This window comes from Pan troglodytes, chromosome 3 (genome assembly GCF_028858775.2).
Source record: "Pan troglodytes isolate AG18354 chromosome 3, NHGRI_mPanTro3-v2.0_pri, whole genome shotgun sequence".
Lineage (NCBI taxonomy): Eukaryota > Metazoa > Chordata > Mammalia > Primates > Hominidae > Pan > Pan troglodytes.
This window is the reverse complement of record NC_072401.2, coordinates 6307227-6331942: the sequence shown is the minus strand read 5'-3', so window position 1 is coordinate 6331942 and position 24716 is coordinate 6307227. Positions and strand designations below refer to the sequence as shown.

Here is a 24716-nt window from a genome sequence, read left to right as displayed (position 1 = left end):
TGTTAAGTCGAGACAGGACCAATGTGAGCCATGGTGTGTCCTTTGGGCTTGCTGACGCCCTCATCCACCGCCAACTTGTAGATCCGGGAGAAGGAGAGCGTGGCCAGGCGGCAGCAGTGGCGGCTGCGGCGGTTGCAGGAGCGCTTGCGGTGCAAGGAGGAGGCACTGGGGCAGCAGGCGGCGGCCCTGGAGCGCTGCCGGCGGACCCAGCGGCGCCAGCTGGGCCTGGTGCGCGAGCAGGGGCGCGTCCTGCGGGAGCAGGTGCAGCGGCTGGAGCGCGACGTGCGGCGCCTCTGCCGCGCCGCGGGCCTCCTGGGGGCCCAGTGGGACACCACGGCCCCGGGCTCCCAGGGCGCCACCGAGGCGGCCGCGGAACTGCGCGCCCTGCAGGCGAGGGCAGAGCGCAGCGAGCGCGAGCGGGAAGAGGCGGCGCGCAGGCTGCAGGAGCACCGGGCCACCGAGCACCAGCTCCGCGGGCAGCTGGAGGAGCTGCGCTGCTGCATTTATGGGCTGAAGCTGTCAGAGATTGGCCTGCAGGGACAGGTGGAGGACCTCGCCCAGCAAAACCAGTGCCTGCGAGAGGAGCTGCTGGGAGCCCAGGCCCCTATTGGTCACTGCAGCCTGGTAAGTGGCGGGAACCCAGGGCAGGAATGATCTTTTGCCTTTCTCCTTCTCCTCCAGCCACTTGGTGAAGTCATTGACCCATCCATTCCCCGGGCTCCTCTTCCTACACCCGTCCAACCCTGCCAGCCCTGTCCATCGTCCTTCACTGCATCTACTCACCTCCCCACCCACCCTCCCATCTAACCTCACATACTCATTCAGTGCACGCCCACCTCACTACCCATCCACCAACCGTGTCCACTCACCTGTCCATCCTCAGGTGCACACACTTGCCCATTATCCATCCATCCACCTATCCAACCACTCGCCCACCTACCCACCATCATTTTGCCATTCATCCTAACACCTGCTTGTCCACGCAGCCACTTATGAGCCCACTTACTAAACCACTTGTTTTCCCATTGTTGAAATCTGTTTGGGCTTTTATAAAAAATACCATAGATGGTGGCTTATAAACAACAGAAACTTATTTTTCACACTTTTGGAGGCTGGAGGTCCAAGATCAAGGCACCAGCAGATTTGGCGTTGGGGGAGGGCCTGCTTCCTGGGTCACAGATGGTGCCTTCTCACTAGGTCCTCACAGGGCAGGAGGGAGAGGGAGCCTTCTGGGGTACTAATTAGTAAGGGTACTAATACCATTCATGAAGCCTCCACCCTCAGGACCTAATTACCTCCCAAAGACTCCACCACCTGACACCCTCACATTGAGGATTAGGATTTCCACATAAATTTGGTGGTGGTGGGGAACACAGCCATTCGGACCCCAGCACTCGCCCACCCACTTGTCTAGCCACGTTCCATTATCTTCTCATTCACCACACCATGTGTTCATCTATCTACCCCTCTGGCCACTGGCCAGGCAGCCAACCAGCCACCTTGTATCCCTTATTGTCCACTCACTCTTGTCCATCCATCTGTCCAACATCCAATGAGTTCCTGCTGACAGCCAGGCCCTGCGCTAGACAAAATCTTCAACATGCTGTGCCATGGGACTCATATGTGCTTGTGAAGTCCAGTCCCTCTCCTCTGGAAGCAGTCATCTCTTCTCCCACTTTACCTGTAGCACCAAAGGTGACAACAGTACCCTGGTGGCAATTCTGTGCATGCATCTTCAGTTCTCCCTCTTTAGACTGTGAGCTCCTTGAGGGCAGGGTCCAGACATGATGGTCTTTGCAGCCTCAGTCCCCATAGCAGCACACAGGAGGGCCCCAGCACTGTGGAGTAGAGAACACACAGGGTAGGGTCCCTTCCTGGTTTGCATATTTACTCGCTGTGTGACCTTGGGCAAGCTTCTTTAACTCTGGAGGGCAGGCTGGACATGTGTTGATTCATTTGATTGAGGGGAGGGTAAAAGCTTACATTTTATGTATTCCTACTGTGTGCTCGGCTCCCTACTGGGTGTTTGCAAAGACGTTATTTCATGTAATGCTTATGAAGGCAGGTGATATTAGCATCTTCCTTTTGCATTTGAAGAAGCTGAGGCTCAGAGGACAGCATCTTTTAACTGTTGTCACACAGCTATTAAGGGACTGAACTGGAATGTGATCAAAATTTGACGAGAGTCCAAAGTTTATTGTTTCTACTGTAGCAGCCTGCCTTCTGCAATGGAAGCACTAACTCAGCTCCCACAAAACATCTACAGCCTGCTTCCCTGCTGTGGCTCAATTTGCATTTAAGGAAAAATGAGTGAGCAACCTTAGCCCAAAGAGCAGTGCTCATTTTTTGGAAATAAAATTTATCTTTAAACCTGGACAATCCATTTAAAATTACCTGGAACCTTAAATGATCTGAATTTTCTCAGGATTGTAGTAATGTATTAATGGCTTCATCGGTGGTCTTAGTTGACCTTCTTACTGCTTTATCCTCCTATTCTCGCTGCTGTACATTTCCTGTTTGTTCTTCTTCCTTATGTTCATCAGATAAAAGGAAAACAAAGTGTATAACATTGGCAACTTGTTGTAATTTTGGAAAACAAGTGTGCACAGATGGAAATTGTCATTTAAAATTCTCTCTGTAATTTTCCTAAACATAAGACTTTAGACTGTTGGCTTAAGTCCTTCTTCCCCCAATCTCTCCATTCATCCTATCTTCCTCTTGTAAAAGTCCCAGTGGCCCAGGGGAACTGCACCTCCCATGGGGCTTGGCTTTCAAGGCTGCACTGCAGGCTGCTGTGTACAGTCGCACTTCTCAGAAATAGCTACCTGCTATTTCTTGAAGATGGTTATCTGGGAGATAGCATGAGTACCTATGTATTTAGGAAGTACTGCTCATGTCTTGGCCATTCTGTTTTCTCGTGTAATCCTTAGGACAGCCTTGTGAGACAGGTGCTGTTTACCCACTGAACAGATAGAGAAGCTGAGACCCAGGGAGTTTAAGTGACATCATCACAGGCACCAGCTGTTAAGTATCGTGGCCAGCAAGAGGACATGGCCAGAGCAGAGCCATGACTTCTGCCTGCTGCCCAGACCTCGAGATCCTGGGATCGGAGTTTGTTATTGAGGAGCCTAGGGCAGCAGCAGTGGCTGTATTTAGTAGATTCTATGCCATAAGCTCCCTGGCTCCTTGTCAATGTGTGTCTGTGACCTTCTCAAGGTTTCATGCTTCCTCTTATAAAAGTCCCAGTGGCCCAGGGGAACTGCACCTCATGTGGGGCTCAGTTCTCAAGGCTGCACTCTAGGCTGGCCTGCACAGTCACACTTCTCTTGAAAGCTCCCTAAATTGCCCATCAAGTGTGGTCCCCAGCCACTTCTGCTTCAGTCTCTCATCAGCAGAGTAGCTGAGAAAGCAGGGTTGTAGCCCAGGAACCTGTGGAGTGTAGAATGCTGAGCCTTCAACATTGGAGTGGGGCAAGATGCTCATACTCAGAGTTGCAGGCAGGAATGCAAGTGGAGATGATGGAGGATTCCAGCACAGCTCTGCCTCCTACCAGCGGAGATGCTTTCAGGCAGGTTCCTAAATTCTCTGTACCTCAGTTTCCCAAGTGTGAAATGGGACTAATACTGGGATGATGATAATACTAGTGCATCCTGGTGTGGTTGTGAGGATGAAATGAGAAAGTACAGGGAAAGCTCTTAGCTCAGTGCCTGGTATATTTTGAGTGATCAGTCAAATCTAGCTTCTGTCACTGTCAGCATCATCACCACCATCACCATCACCACCATCACCATCACATCATCACTATCACCATCATCACCAACATCACCATCACCATCACCATCGCCATCATCACTATCACCATCACCATCATCACCATCACCATCATCATCATCACCATCACCATCATCACCATCATCACTATCATCACCATCACATCATCACCATCACCATCATCACCACCATCACCATTATCACCATCACCACCATCATCAACATCACCATCACATCATCACCACCATCACCATTATCACCATCACCACCATCATCAACATCACCATCACATCATCACCATAATCACCATCACCATCAGTCACCATCACCATCACCACCACATCATCATCACCATCACCATCATCACCATCACCGTCATCATCACCATCACCATCATCACCATCATCACTATCATCACCATCACATCATCACCATCACCATCATCACCATCATCATCATCACCATCATCACCATCACCATTATCACCATTATCACCATCATCACCATCATCACCATCACATCATCACCATCACCACCATCATCACCATCAATATCATCACCATCACCATCATCACCATCACCATCATCACCATCATCACTATCACCATCATCACCATCACCATCATCACCATCATCACTATCATCACCATCACATCATCACCATCACCATCATCACCATCATCACCATCATCAACATCATCACCATCATCACCATCACCATCATCACTATCACCGTCATCACCATCACATCATCACCATCATCACCATCAATATCATCACCATCATCACCATCACCATCATCACCATCACCATCATCACCATCATCACTATCATCACTATCATCACCATCACCATCACCATCATCACCATCACCATCATCACCATCACCACCACATCATCATCACCATCACCATCATCACCATTACCATCACATCACCATCACCATCACCACCATCACCATCATCACCATCACCATCATCACCATCACCATCATCATCACCATCACATCATCACCATCACCATCACCATCATCACCATCACCATCATCACCATCATCACTATCATCACCATCACCATCATCACCATCACCATCATCACCATCATCACCATCACCATCATCACTATCACCATCATCACCATCACCATCATCACCATCATCACTATCACATCATCACCATCACCATCATCACCATCATCACCATCACCATCACCATCATCATCATCACTATCACCGTCATCACCATCACATCATCACCATCATCACCATCAATATCATCACCATCATCACCATCACCATCATCACCATCACCATCATCACCATCATCACTATCATCACTATCATCACCATCACCATCATCACCATCACCATCATCACCATCATCACTATCACATCATCACCATCACCACCATCACCATCATCACTATCATCACCATCACCATCACCATCATCACCATCATCACCATCACATCATCACCATCACCATCATCACCATCATCACCATCACATCATCACCATCACCATCATCACCATCATCACCATCACATCATCACCATCACCATCATCACCATCACCATCATCATCGTCGCCATCATCACCATCACATCATCACCATCATCATCATCATCATCACCATCACCATCATCACCATCATCACCATCACCATCATCACCATCATCACTATCATCACCATCCCCATCATCACCATCATCACCATCACATAATCACCATCACCATCATCACCATCATCACCATCATCACCATCACATCATCACCATCACATCATCACCATCACCATCATCACTATTACATCATCACCATCACATCATCACCATCATCACCATCACCATCATCACTATCAACACCATCACATCATCACCATCACCATCATCACCACCATCACCATCATCACCATCACCACCATCATCAACATCACCATCACAGTCACCATCACCATCACCACCACCACCACATCATCATCACCATCACCATCATCACCAACATCACCATCACCATGACCACCATCACCATCATTACCATTACCACCCTCATCACCATCACCATCACCATTGCCACCGTCCTCCTCATCTCTTGCTGGGCTTGTGCTCATCTAGTAGGATGTTGGGTAAATCACCCTCACTACCTACATTGTAATTTTCTCTCTCTTGACTTTTTATTTATTTTTCCTGAGGGCTTATCCTGGACTGGAACAGTTTAGATGTGAGTGTAATTTGTCACCATTGAGCTACCTGAATGGCTGGTGGGAGCTCAGACCAACATGTCCCTAGGGTGGATAGGGCCTGTGGTCACCAGCTCCTGTGTCCCAGCAGCCTGTGGATGGGCTGGGGAGACTGAGAGAACTACAGTGGCCTTGTGCAAAGGGCCATCTGGGGATGGCTGTCTGGGCTGAGGAGCTGAGAGCCTTTACCTGGGTCTGCTGCAGGGCAGAGCAGGTGGGTGAAGCCCCCTGGCTGGCAGAAGACCTGGGATGTGAGAGGAGGTGAGGGGAAGGGGCTGGCTTTTATCTTGGGAGCTGCCCATCTGTTACTCACTTAATCCTCAAGCGACATGGCCAGGTAGGTGTCCTCCTGTCTGCTTCATAGAGGAGGCAGAAGGCTCAGAGATGCAGTGTCCTGTCCAGGGTCACACAACCAAGGAGTGAGGCCCCGATGTAATTCCCATCCCCTGCCTTTCCTTTCATATCCACCCAGCCTCCTGGGCTGGGAGTTTCCCAGAGGCAGCGGTGGGTGCTCATGCAGCTGAGAGCCGCCCTCCAAGGACATGAGGATGGCACCAGCAGCGACCCTGAGTCAGGCTGCCGGGGATCTGAGCCCACCTGGCGGGGGGAAGCTCTGGGGCAGGATAGCATTGTCTGAGTGGGCAGGAGGGGCCCCAGCCAGCCACAGGCCTAGGGACAGAGTGACAGCAGCAGGCAAGGTGTTCCCAGCTGGTTTGGAGCTAGCTGCTGCAGGTAAGGGCCAGATCACCTGGGGTATTCCCGGGGCTGAAGGTTGGGCCTTGAGGAAACAGGCAAGGCACAGCATGTTATTTTCCTGGGGCTGCTGTAACAAAGTACCTCAAACCTGCTGACTTAAAACGGCAGACATTTATTCTCTCCTAGGTCTGGGAGCCAGAAGTCGGAAATCAAGGTGGCAGTGGGGCCATGCTTCCTCCTGAGGCTCTAGGCAACAGTCTGCTCCTTGCCACACCCAGCTTCTGGTGGCTCCTGGCAATCTTTGGCTTGCAGACGCATCACTCTGATTTCTGCCTGCATTTTCTCTTGGCCTCTTTCCTCTGTGTGTCTGTTTCTGTGTCTCTTCTCTTCTTATATGGACACCAGATCTTTATTGGATTAGGACCCTGCCTAATCCAGTATGGCCTCACCTTAATTTGATCACATCTGCAAAAACACTATTTTCAACTAAGGCCACACTCTCAGGTACTATTTCTTTTGGGAAGGCACAATTCAACCCACTCCACAAAGTTATGTGGCAGATGACGGCTTATGGTCTCTTCTCCTCCTCCAGGTATTCCCTGACCCCAGGAGCCTCTTTTGTCCTCCCAGGGCCCTCACATGCATGGCTGTCAGTGCTGGGCTGAGCCTCCCAAGGGCAGGGCTGGGGCTGGGTGTGCTCTGCCTTCCCGGTGTTTGCTGAGTGCCGCAGGCACACTGACATGCTATACATTTATTTATTCATTCATTTACTTCAACCAAAACATGCATCTTGCAAGACAGGCACTGTCCTCTTTATTTTCTGCTGCATTCCCAGCACTAGCACAGTCCTTGGCACAGAAGAGGTGCTGGGTGAATATTTATTAAGTAAAAGGAGGAAGGAGGGAAGATAGCACTGACTCTCCGTTATCAGAGCCTGTGTGGGTTGAGGCCCCTTTTCAGCCCTGTGAGGCTGCAAGCAGATGATCTGGCTTCTTGGCTCGTTTAGGACACTAGTTTCTTGGGACATGCCATCTCCCCTGTGGATTTCTACTGGATGAGAAATAGCGGCAATTGTCTCCCTGGTGGTGTCAGAGTGAAGAACCCAAGAGACCGTGATTGCAGGACCCCGCTGAACAAACGCTGGATAACATTCTCAGCATAAAATATCATGGAACACGAACTCCTGACCTAAAGTGACCAGCCTGTCCAACATGGTGAAACCCTGTCTCCACTAAAAATACAAAAATTATCTGGGCATGGTGGCATGCGCCTGTAATCCCAGCTACTCGGGAGGCTGAGGCAGGAGAATCGCTTGAACTCTGGGGGGCAGAGGTTGCAGTGAGCTGAGATCGCGCCATTGCACTCCAGCCTGGCAGAACGAGACTCTGTCTCAAAAAATAAAAGAAAAAAATGTCATTGGGTAATCACTGATTCTGCCTTCCAGCAGTCTAAAACCATGGCCCTTGAAAAACCAGGTTAGGAGAATTTCGACTAGCAAGAGGCTTGCTTTGGCTGGGTGTGTGTATCCATTTTATCATGGCTTTTGTGTTTCTGGTATCGCTTGCTCTAACTTCCGGTGGAGGTGGGCTCTCCTGCCACTTACCGATGGGTTGCCCTTGGAGGGGACTCAGCACCGCTTCCTAATAACATCCCTTTGGGGATATGGGTTTTAACGGATGAGTTTTGGGGGGACATGAAAATTCAGACGGTAATATGGTGGGACCAAGATTTGCCCTTTGGTGAGCTGATCCCATAGCTGTGTCGCATGCCCTGTTTCTTCAGTAAATACTGGTCAACAGGTCAGCAGTCAGGATTTGATGGTACCCACTTGGTGCGTGTGCTTGGCTCCAGTCTGAGCTCAGTACAGGGGCTGGGGAGTGAGACAAGACCCTGCCCCACAGGGCCCCAAAACAGATTGGGTGAAGGAGGTAGGGGCAGAGGAAAGGCAAGGAAATGAGCCCTGTGGAGTCCGTGGGTCACTGGGGGAGGACCCTGGTGTTGCAGTGGGGGCTGGACCCAGGCTGCAGCATGTGACAAGGCTGCCAGTCTCTGTCCATCTCTCAGAAGGAAGCTGATGGCCCACAAACAGCATCTTGAGGTCAAAAAGGGCTGCCTGGAAAGGAAGAATTCCTCCTGAGAGGGCCACTGGGAAATGTGAAGAGCTAGCCAGCCACCAGCTCTCAGGTTGAATGCAGCCTGGAATTTATAAATTAAAGTGTTAGAACCCATCGATGAGGAACTGCAAAGCCAGATGCGGCCCTTCATGTCTTGGTGGAAATTGCATGAGCCTCAGTGGCCACGGCTGTGGCTTCCAGGCCTCTGCACATCTGTGAAGTCACAGAGTCCAGAGAGCATCGCATGCTGTGTGACTGCCCAAGGCTGCCAGTGCATCTTCAAAGGACTGGGAGTGACCCAGGAGGACCGAGAGCCACACGCAGGTCTTCAGCACCTTGCTCTGGGCAACAGTGGTGACTGTCAAAGGATCTCCCTCCATAAGCACCCCACCATGGCTGCCCACGGCCTCAGGATCAAGTTCAACCTCCTATCCACGGCATTCAAGGCCCCCGGTGTTCTGCTCCTTCAAGCTCAGTCCCCCATATGCCACCTTAGTCACACTGAGCTGCAGGTCCCTGAGTGTGCCAGGCTCTTCTGCCTTGTAAGCCTTCCCTGTGTCTGGAAGCTTCTAGTGCCCACCCCCACTCAGGCTGTTGGAAAGCCTTGCTACTTTCTCTTTATTTGTTGGGAATGTTGCTTTCTCTGGAAGACTTCCCTGATCTCACGTCAGCTCAGTGCCCCCATGGTGACATGAGCCACCTCTGGTGGCCCTGATGTTCACTGTGCCCAGATGCCCACTCCCTCAGCTGTGTGCCCCTCATCATCAAAAACTGGTTCACTTTAGCTCTATTCCCAGTCCCTGGCCACCAGCTGTGAAACGCTTGATGAGTGAGTGCCTTGAGGCATCGGTGAAGTTATTTGCTCCACTGCCCACAGGAAAAGGAAGCCTCTGGCTGAAGGGACTGCTTCACAGCGGCAATGCTGGGAAGTGAGGCATAGAAATGGGGAAATGGTGGGGAGGGTCTAGTCCCAGAGATGTGTACCACAGATAGAAAATCATCACGAAAGCTGACTTTCATCAACTTTTGGAGTGCTTATTGCCTGCCCAGCGTGGTAATGTGTTGCGTTCCCCACAACAAGCTTATGAGGTGGTAGAGTTATTGATTCTCACTTTGCAGAGGAGAACACTGAGGAAGGGAGGTAAAGTCACTTGCCCAAGGAAGTGGAAGCAGCAGTATCTGGAAGGAGGCACAGGCTTGGCCACACCTGCAGTGACCCCTTGGCTATGTCTGATGGGCTCTGGGAGCCATGGTGTGAACTATGGCAAGGGCAGTCATTATAAAAGTGTGTTTCCTTTGCTTCATATTCACAAAGCACTTTCCTAAACAGGAACTCATGAACTCTGCAAGGTAGCCGGGGCAGTGCCCTATCCACAAACCTGTAGTCTGGAGGATTCCCGTAACTTGCCTGGGGTCATATGCTTCCTCCTGAGGTCACATGTTTTAGAGCAAGTTACTTGGAACCTTGATCCCCAGAGGAACGGGCCACTGCAAGGACAAACCCTGATGTGGGGAGGAGTCTGGGGACAGGGTTTCTGCTCAGGGTAAAAGGAAGTAAGAACCATTCATATTTGGCAAGACAAACGTGGTTTATCTGCAGATGGGTCTGAATGCTTTCCCATGAGTGTGCACTGGGCACCTGCCATGTCCCAGGCGCAGTGAGCCAGGCATGAACCTTGCCCTCCAAAAGCTTATAGAGGAGACAGACACAGGTGCAAACCATGACACTACAATGATGCTACGGCAGAGGGCAGCACAGGGCTGTGCCTGGCCTGGAGGGTCCCAGAGATGCTCGTGCAGAAAGATGAAAAGCCAGGCTCTTAAAAAGTCCTTGTCCACTGTCATCCCAGAGCTGAGATCACGATCCCACGTCAGGGGCTTTAGAAGTTTCTGGATGATCCCGCCAGCCTCTATGCCCTGGCAGTGTGTGTAGAGTGACCCCTGGTGGCAGCTACGTGAATCTCTTTGTTGCTGGGTGAATTGCAGGCAGCCTTGCTCACTGCTTGCTTTTGTGCAGAACAGGGTATTACACATTTGTTTCTCTCTCCAGCAGCAAGCAAAAGCTTTAAAATAAAACAGTGTCAATAATGTCGAAAAATAAAATAGGCAAAAGGGATGAACATGCAAATAATATAAAAGGAAGTACAAAATGGCCAGTGGTCTTAATAAAAAAATATGGACAGCTCCATTAGTTAAAAAATAACGCCAGTGAGAAAAACCTCAGGATCCCATTTTCTTCTGTACATCTGTCAAAGGTTAAAAGGGCCTGCAGCCGTGTGGTGTTTGAGCTATGAGGAGTATAAATGAACATATCCCTTTGGAAGGGCTGTCAAGCAGTAAGTATTAAATGCCTTTAAAAAAGGTTTATGCCTGAGTCTCAGCCATTTGACTGCCACGAATATATCCAAAAAGTGATTGGAGGTGCAGAAGAGTCATGTACAGTCATGTTTATCTCAGCTCTGCTTATAGTTGGTAAAAATTCGTAACAACCCAAGTGTCCAATAAGAGGGAATTGATTTGATCTGGAACTATCTGCCTTTTTTCCTCTCCCTTATAGCAGAGAATATTAGTTAGCTATAAAAACCACACTGCAGAAGATCCTGTAGAGAAATGATCCTTCTATATCATTAAATGCAAAATTCACAAAGTAAAAATTTACATTTTGTATAAATAGAACTTTCGCAATGTCTATGCATAGGAAAATGTCTATGCATAGAAAAAAGCCCAGAAGGGCCTCTAACACGTTCATGTTTATGCCCGGATATCCTGATATTTCTCATTTTCTTCTTTTTGCTTATAATTGCACATGAAAGCTGAGTCCAGATTAAGTTACAGGCAAATGTTTTCTTGAGGGTTGAAATGTAGGATGGACTGATAGAGCAGGCAGGGAGGCAGAAAGTTCCAGATCAGGTTTAGAAACCTGAGCTCTGCTCCTGTGCTCCTGTCGACTTACTGTGTGACCTTGGACAAGTGACTCACCCTCTCTGAGTACTGCCTTCATCGGTTGTGACATGAAGGGGTAAACTAGACAATGGGCAATGTTTCAGTACAGCGTTGTCTTCTAGGTTGTGTCCGCTGGATGTCACCTCCTCGAGGCAGGGATCTAGGTATGTTTATACATGGCCGTGTCACCAGCTCCAGAACAGGGCCTGCCACATAGTAGATGCTCAGCGAGCATTTTTTGAATTGCATTGAAGTCAGCCTGGGTATGATAACAATCCAAAAAATATACCACCAGTAACCATTTCTACCTTCTGCACTATGGAGTGGCCTCCACGCTGCCTACCCAGCCTCTTCCTTTTTCTGTTTATCTAGTCATTCCTCTCCCTTCGACTTCTCTCTCTTCCTGCTTTCACTTTGAATTTCTGTCTCTTCCTTTCCCTATCCTATTCCCTCTCCTTTTCCTTTGTCATTCACCTTCTTTCACTTCCTTTCTTTGATGCCTTCTTTCTCTCTTTCATTTTCTCTTTTCCCTCTCACTCCAATGATGATTTTAAGCAGCTGACAAAGTGTGCAATTCTGGTTGAGTGGGAACCAAATGGAGAAAGACAAGAGGCAGCTGAATGGGACCGTGAGAACGTGGGACAGCTGCAGCAGCCAGCAAGGCCCTCTGGGTGCAGGCCGGTGGCTGTCAGGACAGGATGTCGCTGCCCAGGCCCTCGGGGTTAATAGGTTTGGGTTGAGGCTCCTGCACTGGTTCTTGTTTAAAGCTTCTGGGTGACTCCATGATGTGGCCCATGCTGAGGCCCCTGGCCTATGAGAAGAAATGGACAAGACCCAAACCATCATACAGATCAACAGGAGGCCACCAACCCAGAGTGGGAGGAGGTGAAGGCCAAAGAAGGCCTCATTAAGGATCAGCCTTTAAGCAGGTCCCAGAAAGGCAGGAGGTTGACCAGGCAGAGGGTGGGAAGAGAGGTCCAGACAGTGTGCAAAGGCTCTGAGGTGTGGGGAGAAGAGTTCCTTCCAGGAGCACAGACGTGGGTGGTGGTAGCGGGGTGGAGGTGGGGGCAGTGAGGCCGGTGGGGGTTTCTCTTTCTGTGTAACAGGAAGCGTCGAAGGGTGAGAAGCAGGGAGCAACCAGATCCAGTTTCCATTTTAGTGCCATCGCTGGGGGCTGAGCAGTGCGTGGAAGGGAGGGGCCTGGAGCAACAAGCAGAGAAGGCTTTGCCTGCAGCAGGCAAGCGATCCAGGCCCCTCCCAAGAAGGATGTGACAGCCAGGTGTCAGGAACAGCATATGGGAAGGTGCAGAGGCCGGGGAGAGCACGGACGCGCTGGGACAGGCAAGCAGGTTGCTGTGAGGGGAAGCTGGCGCAAAGCTGCAGAGGTGGGAACAAGGTGTCCAGGCAGCAATGACAGCCCATAGATGGGCACCAGCACCTAATTTCAGCATTGGTGCTGACCCTGTAGCCAGAGGGGAGCCAAGGGAAGCCTGGGTGATCAGCGGGTCTCCCTGGTAGCTGCAAGAAGAACCTGAAGGAGGTAGGAGGACCAGCCAGGAGTCCGATGCTGGGTCTGCTGAGAGAAGGTGAGGACCTGGGGAGCAAGTGAGAAGGGGACAGGGCACTTACCTGTTCACTTCTGTTTCCTCCTGGCCTAGAGCCACACCTGGCACACAGCAGGAGCCTAATAAATGTTTTCTGAATGAATGCACTCGTAAATCTAAAACATCTACTTTTCCCCAGGTTCTATCTGTCCACCCAATGATGAAACATTTATTAAGCACCTACTGTATACAGGCTAGGGTGAGGGTGCAGACAAAATGAAGCCAAGTTCTCTTCCTAAAGGAGCTCACAGTCCAGTGGAGTAGTAGGTATGTGAGGCAGCCAACAGCACCGGGCTGGAGCACTGCAGTGGAAGCAGCCATGGCTGTGGGAACCCAGAGGAGACCTGTGCCCAGCCCCTCGTGGGTGGTGGGTGACAGCTGAGTTTGTGTGTGTGTGTGTGTGTGTGTGTGTTTTTCCAGTCCCAAGCCTCTCCCCTGTGGCAGGGAGGAAGGAGCTGCCTCTGAATTATCCTGACCTGCAGCAGGGCGGCAGCTGGGGAAGCTCCACACTGTGGAGAAGTCCAGGGGACAGGGCGCTGCCAAGGTACCGGGCAGTCGCATTTGGAGCTTATTGACAGTTGAAGGACAGGACGGTCCAAACCCCCTGGGCAGACACCCTCCTCCCTGGGTGGGACATGGAAAGAACCTCTGCACAGGAAGGGTACCTTCTTCCAGGGTGCCCTGGGCTGTGTTCAGGGTGACTCACTGTCCCCACCCAGGGAGGGGGCCCTGGACCTCTGCACAGGAAGGGTGGAGCTGGGAGCCTGTGGTGCCCTTTAGGGCAGCAGTCCACTTTTTTGGCACCAGGGACTGGTTTCATGGAAGACATTTTTTCCATGGGCAGGGGGTGAGGGGGATAGTTTCATGGTGAAACTGTTCCACCTCAGATCATCAGGCATTAGTTAGATTTTCATAAGGAGCACCCAACCTAGATCTCTCGCTTATGCAGTTCACAATAGGGTTCGCGCTTCTGTGAGAATCAAATGCCGTTGCTGACCTGACAGGAGGCGGAGCTCAGGCGGTAATGCCTGCTCGCCTGCTGCTCACCTCCTGCTGTACGGCCCAGGTCCTAACAGGCCACGGACTGTACCAGTCTGGTCCACGACCCTGCTTTAGGGGATCTGGGTGCTTCTTGGCTAGATAGACATACTCCTCTGAGGACTGAACGCTGCCCTCGTTGTCTGTGGACAGGAGTCTGAGTGCTAAGAGGGGGCAGTTTGGCCTGGTGAACCAAAAGCACAAGGCCGGGGCTGGGCTGCCAGGCTGTGAGCTATCTGCCCTCTGAGCCTCAGTTTCCCCACCTGTGGAAGGGACTCAAGCTCCCTTCTGGGGAGGGGCCCCTGGGGATGGGCTTGGAGTGCACACTTCAGCCAGGACACTGACGGCTCCTGACTTCCTCTGTCTTCCTCCAGGACGCTCTGGGCTGTGTTCAGGGTGACTCACTGCCCCTGCCCAGGGAGGAGGCCCTGGACCCCTGCAGAAGCCAAGACTGGCGGAACTCCGTGCGATCCGATGATGCACCCAGACAAAGGGCCCCAGCAGGTGCGCGGGTACCGCGGTGCGTGGAGGACGAGTCGCGGGCAGCACCCACTGAATGACTAGCTCACTTCCTCCTTATCATGTCCCGATGACGCAGGGAGAGGGGGTGGTCCCCCCTCCCCACAGACAAGAATCGAGGCTCAGAGAGGTAGGGTCCCTCTCTCAGGGTCACACAGCTGCTGCAGGTGGGATCAGAGTATGCAACTCCCACCAGGGGCCTTTGGCTCGGGCTCAGCTGAACACAGGCTCACACCCTTGGCCCTCGGGAGGGTGCCAGCCAGGGGGCCTCATAGGCCAGCAGGTTGGCAGCAGGGACATGCTTTCACAGAAGTCCGTATGATGGCCAGGAGCTGTCCTGTCCCCCCACTTCCCAGGTGACACCTCCAGTGTGAGGCAGTGAGAATCGCACTTGGCAGGTCTGGAAGCTGCTGGGGCTTAGAAGCCTCTTGTCCCTGATGTGAACCAATATCTCTCTCTCGTTTTTTTTTTTTTTGTTTTTTTGTTTTTTTGTTTTTTTTTAGATGGAGTCTCACTCTGTCACCTAGGCTGGAGTACAGTTGTGTGATCTCGGCTCACTGCAACCTCAAGCTCCCGGGTTCAAGCTATTCTCCTGTCTCAGCCTCCCAAGTAGCTGGGATTACAGGCTCCCACCACCATGCCCGGCTAACTTTTGTATTTTTAGTAGAGATGGGGTTTTGCCATGTTGGCCAGGCTGGTCGTGAACTCCTGGCCTTATGTGATCCGCCCACCTCAGCCTCCCAGAGTGCTGGGATTGCAGGCATGAGCCACCGCACCCGGCTTGAGCCAATATCTCATAACAGCCGCAGCTGTGGCTTCCAGAGCCCCTGCACTCAGGGAACCTGACAGCCATGGCGGCCAACTGGGCATCTGTGGTTTATTTCCAGCCCTCCAACCTCAAGGGCTGTTAGGGATGGTATTATCCTCCATATGTGTAGCACAGTGGTGCTGCTGACTGATGCAACCAGCATTTTCCCTTTATCTCATTTCTGGGGAGCAGAGCTGCCATGTCGACTCAGGTCAGATGTGTCCTCATGCCAGCTGTGCAGAGCTGGGGTGAGGCTCATACCCTGTTTGACAGATGAGGACGCTGAGGCTTAGAAAGGTTTGGTGGATTTTTGTCCCGTGCAGGAGTCTGTGGGCCGCAGAGGTGGCATGGAGCCCTGGGGTCTCTGCCCACCTGCTGTTGGCTGTTTCACGTCTCTGAGCCTCAGCTTCCTCCCCTGACCAAGGTGCTGGTGGTCATCAGGCTGCCCTTGGGAGGCTCACAGTCGGGGGTGGGGGGGTGCCATCTTACCCAAGCCCGGGGGACGTGGTCCCTAGAGGCGATCATGGCAGAGCCCCTGGGAGCATCTTTGTAACCCCCAGGGTCTTGTTGCTTTCCAGGCCAGTCCCGAGAGGGGCCCTGCACCTGGAGCTGCATCAGGCCTGGACGGGCCTCTTCTGTTTTGGCTCCAGGCCCAGAGACCACAAGCGAGCTCCCCAGAGACCTGGCCGGATCCAACCGTGAACAGGTGAGGCCAGAGGCTTTCTGCGTGTGTGTGCAGTGCCACTGGTTCCCCTCAGCCCTGCCTCATGCAGGCTATGTGGCCACACGCAGGATGTGGGAGGGGTAAAGAAGCTCCAGGTCTGGAAGAACATTCTGGAAGTAGTTTAGAGAGAGATTTGAGGAGAGGAAATGAAACATCCTGAGACCTGGATGGGGGGTGGGGAGGAAGGGGGTTAACTGGGTGCCAGGCCTGGGCTTCCACGGAACAAGCTTCATCTCGTTGACACCTCCTGACACCCACGAGGTGTTGCTGCCACCTCTGCTCTGGAGAGGAGATGAGACTCCAAGGGCTGCTGTGACTCCCCAAGGTCCCCAGCTTGGAGGTGGACCCCGAGATCCAGGCTCGACGGCCCACACTGCCCCATGCTGGCCCTGAGGGTCAGGAGCCTGCGTCCCAACTCACCTCCCATGGCTCGCTCTGAGGCTGAGGCAGTCATAACCTTTCTCCACTTCCATTTTCTCATCCCTGAGGAACAGAGCTGTGCTGGGACCCGCGAGCCCAGCTGTGGTTGTGTGGTTGTAAATAGAGAGGCCCTCCATCATCTCTTCATTCATTCACGTCCTGCTCACGATGCATCTCTTATTTTTGTTGTTGGACGTCACATCCCTATATGCCTCGTTCCTCACCGCCCCCTTCCCTTGAAGCCCAGGGCAATGTCTTAGAACACGGAGGTGCCCCATTTGACAGGTGAGGTGGCTGAGGCTCCAGCAGGTTAAGGAACTTGCTCAAGGTTACACCCAGGATTGAAGCCAGGTCTCTAGGTCTGTACCTCTCTGGGGCAAGTGCTCTTTTCTCTGTGGGCAGCTGGGACAGTGCCTTGGTGTCTGGATGGAAGGACATTGCAGACAAAGGCAAAGACAACAGAGGACGAGGTGCTGCCCACTGGCAGCTCCAGGGAGCAGGGATGCGGTGGCCCCTCCAGGCAGGGGCAGCACTCCTGGCCTTCAAGCCCCCTCTGCCTGAGGGGGCTCTGCTGCTGGTATGTCAGCCTCCAAAGGCTCAGACCCCCTCTGTCGTTTGAGATGCTCCCTCTGTCCTTCTCTTCTGTGTCTTAGACCTGCTCAGCCTCTCCCAGCTATTCTAGGGGCTCCACTGAGAACTGCCTGCAGCCTGCCAGGTCTGGGAGGAGCCCCTGGGGACTCACAGTGAGCCTAGCTCAAGGCAAATTTCATCCTCAGGCCTCCCTCAGCCCAGCTGGGGCCTCTGCTGTGAGCTGGGCTCCTCCTCTCTGGATAAACACATCAAATAAGTGAAGATAAAAATACATTAAAAATATGGAGGAAACACCTCCTGTGTGCCCAGCACTGTTCTAGGCCCAGGAGTTGAGCAAAGATGAAGTCCTGTCCTCAGGGAGTGGACCGCCTGCACCAGCCCCATCCATGAGAGCCTTCTGCAGCACTGCTCACAGTCTGCATCTGCGCTGCCCAAGACAGTAGCCACGAGCCACATGGGGCTATTGCCACCGTAGAACTGAATGTTAACCTTGATTTAATTACTTTACATTTTAGGAGCTCCATGTGGCCTATGACTAGTGGATTGGACAGGGCAGGGCTATAGGGGGAGTTAGATGATATAGACAGAAATATATAATATGGTGTGAGGGCATGGAGGGTGCTGTGGGAGAAGATGACATAGGGTGGATGGCCCGAGAGTGAGGGAGAGCGGTCAGGGAGGGCCTTTTCAAGGAAGTCACATTTGCATTGAGATGTGAATGGAGCCAGGGAGTGAGCCATGAGGGCATCTAGGGGAAGGACATTCTGGGCAGAGCGAAGAGCACGTGCAAAGGCCCTGGGGTGGTACCAGCTGTGTCCTGTGTGGGAAAGAGCTTGTCCCCTGTGCAGCTGGTGAGGAAACACGGAGAACCCCAGGAGGTGAGTGGAGGTGGGGGTGCTAAATGGAGGAAGGGGCTGTTTCACACCTCATCTTCTCTCTCCATTCGTAGCTTACTCTGGCAGAGCCCAGCTTGGATGAACAGATTCTTCTCCCGGTCTGTGGCTGCCCACCAGAGGAGTGCTTGGACGAGTCACTCCTCCCCATGGACCTGGCCCGGATTTCAGAGAATCGAGCAGCTGACCCAGCTGCAGAAGCCTTTCTCCTGGTGCAGACGTCCGCACTCCCTCTCTGGGGGCCGGCTGGGGACTCCGCTTCTTGGCGACCACTGCTGCTCCAGGAGGTTCCCTCAGATGGACAACAAACCCAAGAAGAGTTGGCCACCAGGTCCCCGCCTCCTCCCAAAGCCACAGGACACCCAGGCTGGGATTGTCACCAGACAAGAGGCCGCGGTGCCTCCCTCTTCCACGAGGCCCCCTACATTTCAAATCACCCATTTCCGAAAAAACACCCCAAGGATCTGAAAGACACTTGGAACAATGGAGGAGGAAGCCTTGCAGGGAGAACTGAAGAGGGGGAGGCAAGGGGGACTTTTGGCAGGAAGGGGAAAAACCTTGGTGACAAGTACCAGCTAAGTCAGGAAAGCCATCAGAACCTGAGCTTGGAGAATGGGGCTGGAGCTGCAGAGGACATGCAGGATCAGAATGGGGCTTCAGAGACTAAGGCCGCCACCTGCCGCCCTGGGTCCTGGCAGGAGTTTTTGATGCCTCTTCTACAGGGGGAGGCCTCAGTATCAAAGGAGGGTCCTGAATCCCTGAGCAGGAGGGAAAGGGTGGAAGGATACATCTGGGGTCTCCGAGGAGGACTGTCATCAGAGAATGAGGAAGTGGCACCCTCAGCCACCTTCTCCAGGGCTCATGAGACCAAAGAGCCATGGCCAACAGACAGTCAGCTCCTTGCAGGGAAAGTCAGAGCCACTGGGAGGACAGCTAGGGGCAAGGAGGAAAACCAAGTGTGGCTTGGAAATGCTCTGCTTCTGCAAGGAGGAAGCCTGGAGGACAAAGGGCTAGAGGAAGAGGATGAGATGCCGCATCAAGAAGCATCCGGTCTGGGGTGCAGGGGTGCCCCCGAGGAGCCTGACTCCCAGGAGCATGAGAGCAAGGAAATGCTTTTCTTTGCAGGAGAGACAGGTTTGCCACTGTTTCCCAGATTTGCCTTATCAGTTGAAGGGGCCGAACCCACTGATCATGGTCATCCACAGGCTGTGAGCAAAGGACACGACAGGTGTGCACTCACAATCGATGAGCTTGCACAGGACGTGGAGGCTTGTTTCCAGCAGCTGTCCACCCTGCAGCCGGGCAGCAGGGGCTGGCAGTGCTCAGCCTCTGCATGTAGGGGAGAGAACTGGAGCTTTGCTCAGAAGTGGCACAGTGGCTGGGAGAGAGCTCACTCTCAGCAGGTTTGGGGAAATTGGGGTATTTGTTCTAATGAAGAAGCGAAGTCTAAAGAGAATGGTGAAGGTGATAAGCCGGGAAAGACCACGGCCCTGGGCACCAGCGAAGTTCCTGGTAACCCAGGGACACTGCCTGATTGGGATGAAGCCAGCCCAAACCCTCCACAGGGGCCTGCTGAGCCCTGGGGTGCCCTCGAGAGAGTGAGGAGCAGGTTTCATCAGCTCATTTCTGGATTGAAGAAACAGAGAAGCCAGATTTTACATGACAACACCAAACTTCACGGAGACCAAGAGAGGTTCCATGAAAGAGTGTGCGCCCTTGAAAGAGAGAGAGAGAGAGAGGTGACAAAAATATCCAGGCTCGAGCGGGATAACCACAGGCTGGTAGGGGACATCTCTCAGTTAAAGAAAGAACTGGACCAATATTTACAGGCAATCTCTGACCTTGAAGCCTGCAATGGGAAGAGTTACGGCAAAATTTTGGAGCTTGAAGAGGAAAATGAAAAACTGAAAGGGAATCTGGGCCAACTCCAGAAAGCCACGTCTGAGAGTGTCAGGAAATCCAAAGACACGATGGAGCAAGTCACCCTGGAAAACTGGAAGCTCCAGACGCTGATCGCGGAGCTTGGCGTCAGTTATAAAGAGCTGATAAAGGATATCGTGCTAGGAATAGAAGACATGATCCGGGCCTTAAGTGGGGAGAACGAGCACCTTCTACGCAGGGTCCATGTCCTGGAGAGGGAAGTCACCTTGCAGAGGAGCACGGATCAGGGGCGTTTGGTGAGGGGAAGGGAGCACCTCCAGGGAAAAGCCAAGATGCACGCTCTAGACAAAGAGGTGCAGGTGACTCCACTCACAGGACAGCTGCTTTCAAGAGCCTGTGGGCCACCCTTGGAGGAGGAAATGAGTCTGGCTGCAGGGCAGACAGGACCTTCCACAGGCACCGGGAATTCCAGACGTGGTGCTGATTCTCCCCCTCCATCGCTGGTCTGGAGAAACACTGGTGTAGCCAATGCCCTGCAAGGAAATGTCAGTGGAGCAGAAGTGAAAGAAGCACATTTGGAGAAAGAGGAGAAGAGGCCCAGGTGTTCTGTGGCTCAGGGGCAAGCTCTGAGCTCCCTGAGCAATGGCCCCACGGTAGGTTGGGTCTGCATATCTGCTTACTCATCACGCATGACTCTGTTCCGGGGGCCACCCCATTCACTTATGCAATTCACCAGAGTCCTGTGAGGGAGGTACAATCATCCTCCCCACTTACCAGATGAGAGGAGGTTGGTACAAAGAAAACAGAGAAATGCAGTCACTGCAGTCACATAGCCAGTGAGGGATGGAGCAGGGACTCACACCTGGGTGCTCTGATCCCGGGATCTCTGTTCCCACCTGCTATGGGAGATTCAAGCCTGCCCCTCTTCTTAGACTCCAGCAGGGCACCCACGGGGTGTTCACACTTTAAGATCAGCCCTTGCATTTTCCAACCCTGGGGTTTTTCAAGTGCCCCAAGTACTAATTCTGTACATTGTGTCTTGAAAGTTGCAATGAAAAGAACAATGGACTGTAGAGCATGATAAAACCGGGTTCCAACCCGGCTCTGTGCTTTCAGAGCTGTGACTTTGAAGGCCACATGCAGACTTCTTTGAGTCACTCTCCTCATCTGTGGACAGTTCTTGACTGTTGGGAGTCTTGGGATAAAACACTCATAATGTTCCTACGGTGGCCTTCACCATGTGTAGGATATTTAGCGTTGAGACCCTGGCATGCATTCTATTTTCTATCTCTATTTCTCTCTCCCATCTCGCTCCACCCTCTCTCCCTCCTTTCCTCTCTCTGTGTCTCCTTCTCCATCTTTCTGTCTCTTGCTCTCCCCCTCCTGCCTCCCTTTCCCTCTTTCTCTCTTTGTCTCTCTCTTCCTTCTTTCCTTTCTCTCATTCCTCCCCACCCCCAACAATTTTATCAGTCATTTCAAAGAATCTGTTTTTAGTTTTATTGATTTTATTTATTGTTTGTATTTGATTTATTGGTTTCTTCTTAGACCTTTATTGTATTCTTTTTTTTTTTTTTTTTTTGTGAGACAGAGTCTCGCTCTGTCACCCAGGCTGGAGTGCAGTGGTGGGATCTCGGCTCACTGTAACCTCCACCTCCCAGGTTCAAGCAGTTCTCCTGCCTCAGCCTCCCAAGTAGCTGGGGCCACAGGCACATGCCGCCATGCCCGGCTAATTTTTTGTATTTTAGTAGAGACGGGGTTTCCCCATGTTGCCCAGGCTGGTCTCGAACTCCTGAGCTCAGGCGATCTGCCCACCTAGGCCTCCCAAAGTGCTAGGATTACAGGCATGCGCCACCGTACCAGGCCTTATTATATTCTTTCTCCCACTTTCTTTTGATTTAATTTGCTGTTCTTTTTCTTGCTTCTTGTGTTGAAAACTTAGGTCATTGATTTTCAGCTGTTCTTCTTTTGCAATCTATGCAATTAAAGCTATAAATTTCTCTCTAAGCATCCCACACATTTTGAGATGAAGTCTGTTCAGTTCAAAATAGTTTCTAAGGATTAGAGGTAAGGAATATGTATTGCCTATCTACTATGTGCCAGGAAATTTATATACTATCATTTATTCCTCAAAATTGCCTCAAAATGACATTGTTAGGGCCCGGCACGGTGGCTCATGCCTGTAATCCCAGCACTTTGAGAGGCCAAGGAGGGTGGATCATGAGGTCAGGAGTTCGAGACCTGCCTGGCCAATATGGTGAAACCCCATCTCTACTAAAAATACAAAAATTAGCTGGGTGTGGTGGCATGCACCTGTAGTCCCAGCTGCTTGGGAGGCTGAGGCAGGAGAATTGCTTGAACCTGGGAGGCGGAGGTTGCAGTGAGCCGAGATTGTGCCACTGCACTCCAGCCTGGGCAACAGAGCAAGACTCTGTCTCAAAGAAAAAAATGACGTTGTTATAGCTAGCCCTGTTGTATTGATTTAGAAATTAAAGTCCAAAAGGATGAAATAAAAACAAGCAACAACAACAACAAAAAACCTAAAATAGCTTCTAATTTCTATTATGATTTCTTCTTTGACCCATGGGTTATTTAGAAATATGTTGCTTGATTTCTAAGCATCTCTGGAGTTTTTCAGTTATACATTTGTCCTTGATTTCTAGTTTTATTTCATTGCTGTCAGAAAGTATACAGCATATTATTTTAGTCTTCCAAAATTTGTTGAGACTTGTTTTATTGACCAGGTTATGGTCTATGGTCAACAGTATATCCCACATACCCTTGTAAAGAATGAACATTGTTTGATTGTTGTATATCAATTAGGCCAAGCTGGTTAATTGTCCTAACAAAATCTCTTCTATCTTTGCTGATATGTTGTCTATTTGTTTTGTCATTAACCAAGACATGTTTTAAAATCTTCCACTCTGAGTGTGCATTTGTGTATTTCTCTTTTTAGTTATGTTATTTAAAATCTATATATTATAATGTTCTTTAATTTTTATGTATTTACTTATTTTTGAGACGCTGTCTCGCTCTGTCACCCAGGCTGGAGTCCAGTAGTATGATCTCAGCCCACTGCAACCTTTGCCTCCTGGGTTCAAGTGATTCTCCTGCCTCAACCTCCCAAGTAGCTGAGACTACTGGCACCCACCATCACGCCCAGCTAATTTTTGTATTTTTTAGTAGAAATGTGGTTTCACCATGTTGGCCAGGCTGGTCTCAAACTCCTGACCTCAGGTGATCCACTGGCCTCAGCCTCCCAAAGTGCTGGGATTATAGGTGTGAGCCACTGTGCCCAGCCAATTTATTTTATTTATTTACTATTTTTTCTATTGGCCTCATCTGTTCTGTTTTCTTTTATTCTTTCTTTCCTCCCTTTGTTTTTGGTATTAATTATATTTTGTTATTTATTTTTTTTCTCCATTAGCTTATGTTTTAGTATTATTCTTTTAGTGGTTACCCTCGGCATTTCAAAAATGTATCTAGTAATTATTTAAATTTACTTTAAATTAGTTTTTTTACCATGTCCCAATTAATACAAAAAATTTTCAATAGTTTAACTTCATTTAATCTCTTTTTACTTTTTATTATTTATTTTTGTTATATATTACTCCTATGTAGAATAAATCTTATAAGCCACTGTTATTTTAAACAATCATATATTTTTCATTTACCCGTATCTTTACATGTTCTTATGCTGTTCTTTTTTTCTTACTCTTCTGTGACTCTGATTTCCTTTTGCCCTAAGAACTGTGGGATTTTTTGTAGTGATAATTTTCTGGTGATTAATTTTCTCATATTTCTTTTTATGAAAATAATTTTTTAACCTTCATTAAATTTTTTTTCTTCCCATTGGATTCTGAATTTTAGGTAGCCAGGTATTTCACTCTTTTGGCTCTTTAAAGATCTCATTCCATTGTCTTCTGCCTCTCATAGTTTCTGTCCAGAAATCAGTCATAATTGTCATTGTTTTTCTCCCTCACTCCCCCTAAAATAAATGTGTTGTTTTATCTCTGACTGCTTTTATAATTTCCTATTTATCTTTGAGTTTTGGCAGCTTCACTATAATGTGCCTAGATATGGTTTTATTTGTTTTTGTCCTGCTTGTTTTAATTTTTTTGTTTGGTTTTTTTTTTTAGCTTCTTGAACTTGTGTATTTTTGTCTTTTCTGTCAGACTTAGAAAATTCTTGATCATTATTTCTTCAAATATTTAATTCTGTTCTATTTTTCTTTCCTCTCCTTCTAGAAATTCAGACTTTTTGGCTTTATTTCACATCTTTCAAAAATCCTGTATCAGTTTTTAAAAATGTGTGTTTCTGTTTGGATTTTCTATTGACCTCTCTTTTAGTTCACTAATCCTGTATTCTACCATGTCCCACCTTCTGTTAAATCTATTCAATGAGTTCTTAATTTCATTTATTGTATTTTGCAGTTCTAGAATATCAATTTTATTCTTTTAAAAAGAGATTCTGGTTCTCT

The 24716-nt window shown here is 50.3% G+C and overlaps 1 protein-coding gene across 3 annotated transcripts in view; it reads left to right on the top strand.

The window, feature by feature from the left end:
- Window positions 1–24716, top strand: part of C3H4orf50 (chromosome 3 C4orf50 homolog) — a 90601-nt gene that overhangs the window by 9833 nt on the left and 56052 nt on the right. For 2 of the 3 annotated variants that reach the window (XM_054682735.2, NM_001427997.1), the window contains exons 3-6: window positions 82–624; window positions 14778–14907; window positions 16309–16436; window positions 18415–20892. In XM_054682735.2, coding sequence (XP_054538710.1) covers window positions 82–624; window positions 14778–14907; window positions 16309–16436; window positions 18415–20892 — 3279 coding nt within the window. The remainder of the gene's footprint in view (window positions 1–81; window positions 625–14777; window positions 14908–16308; window positions 16437–18414; window positions 20893–24716) is intronic. The other variant, XM_054682736.2, reaches the window with a different exon arrangement.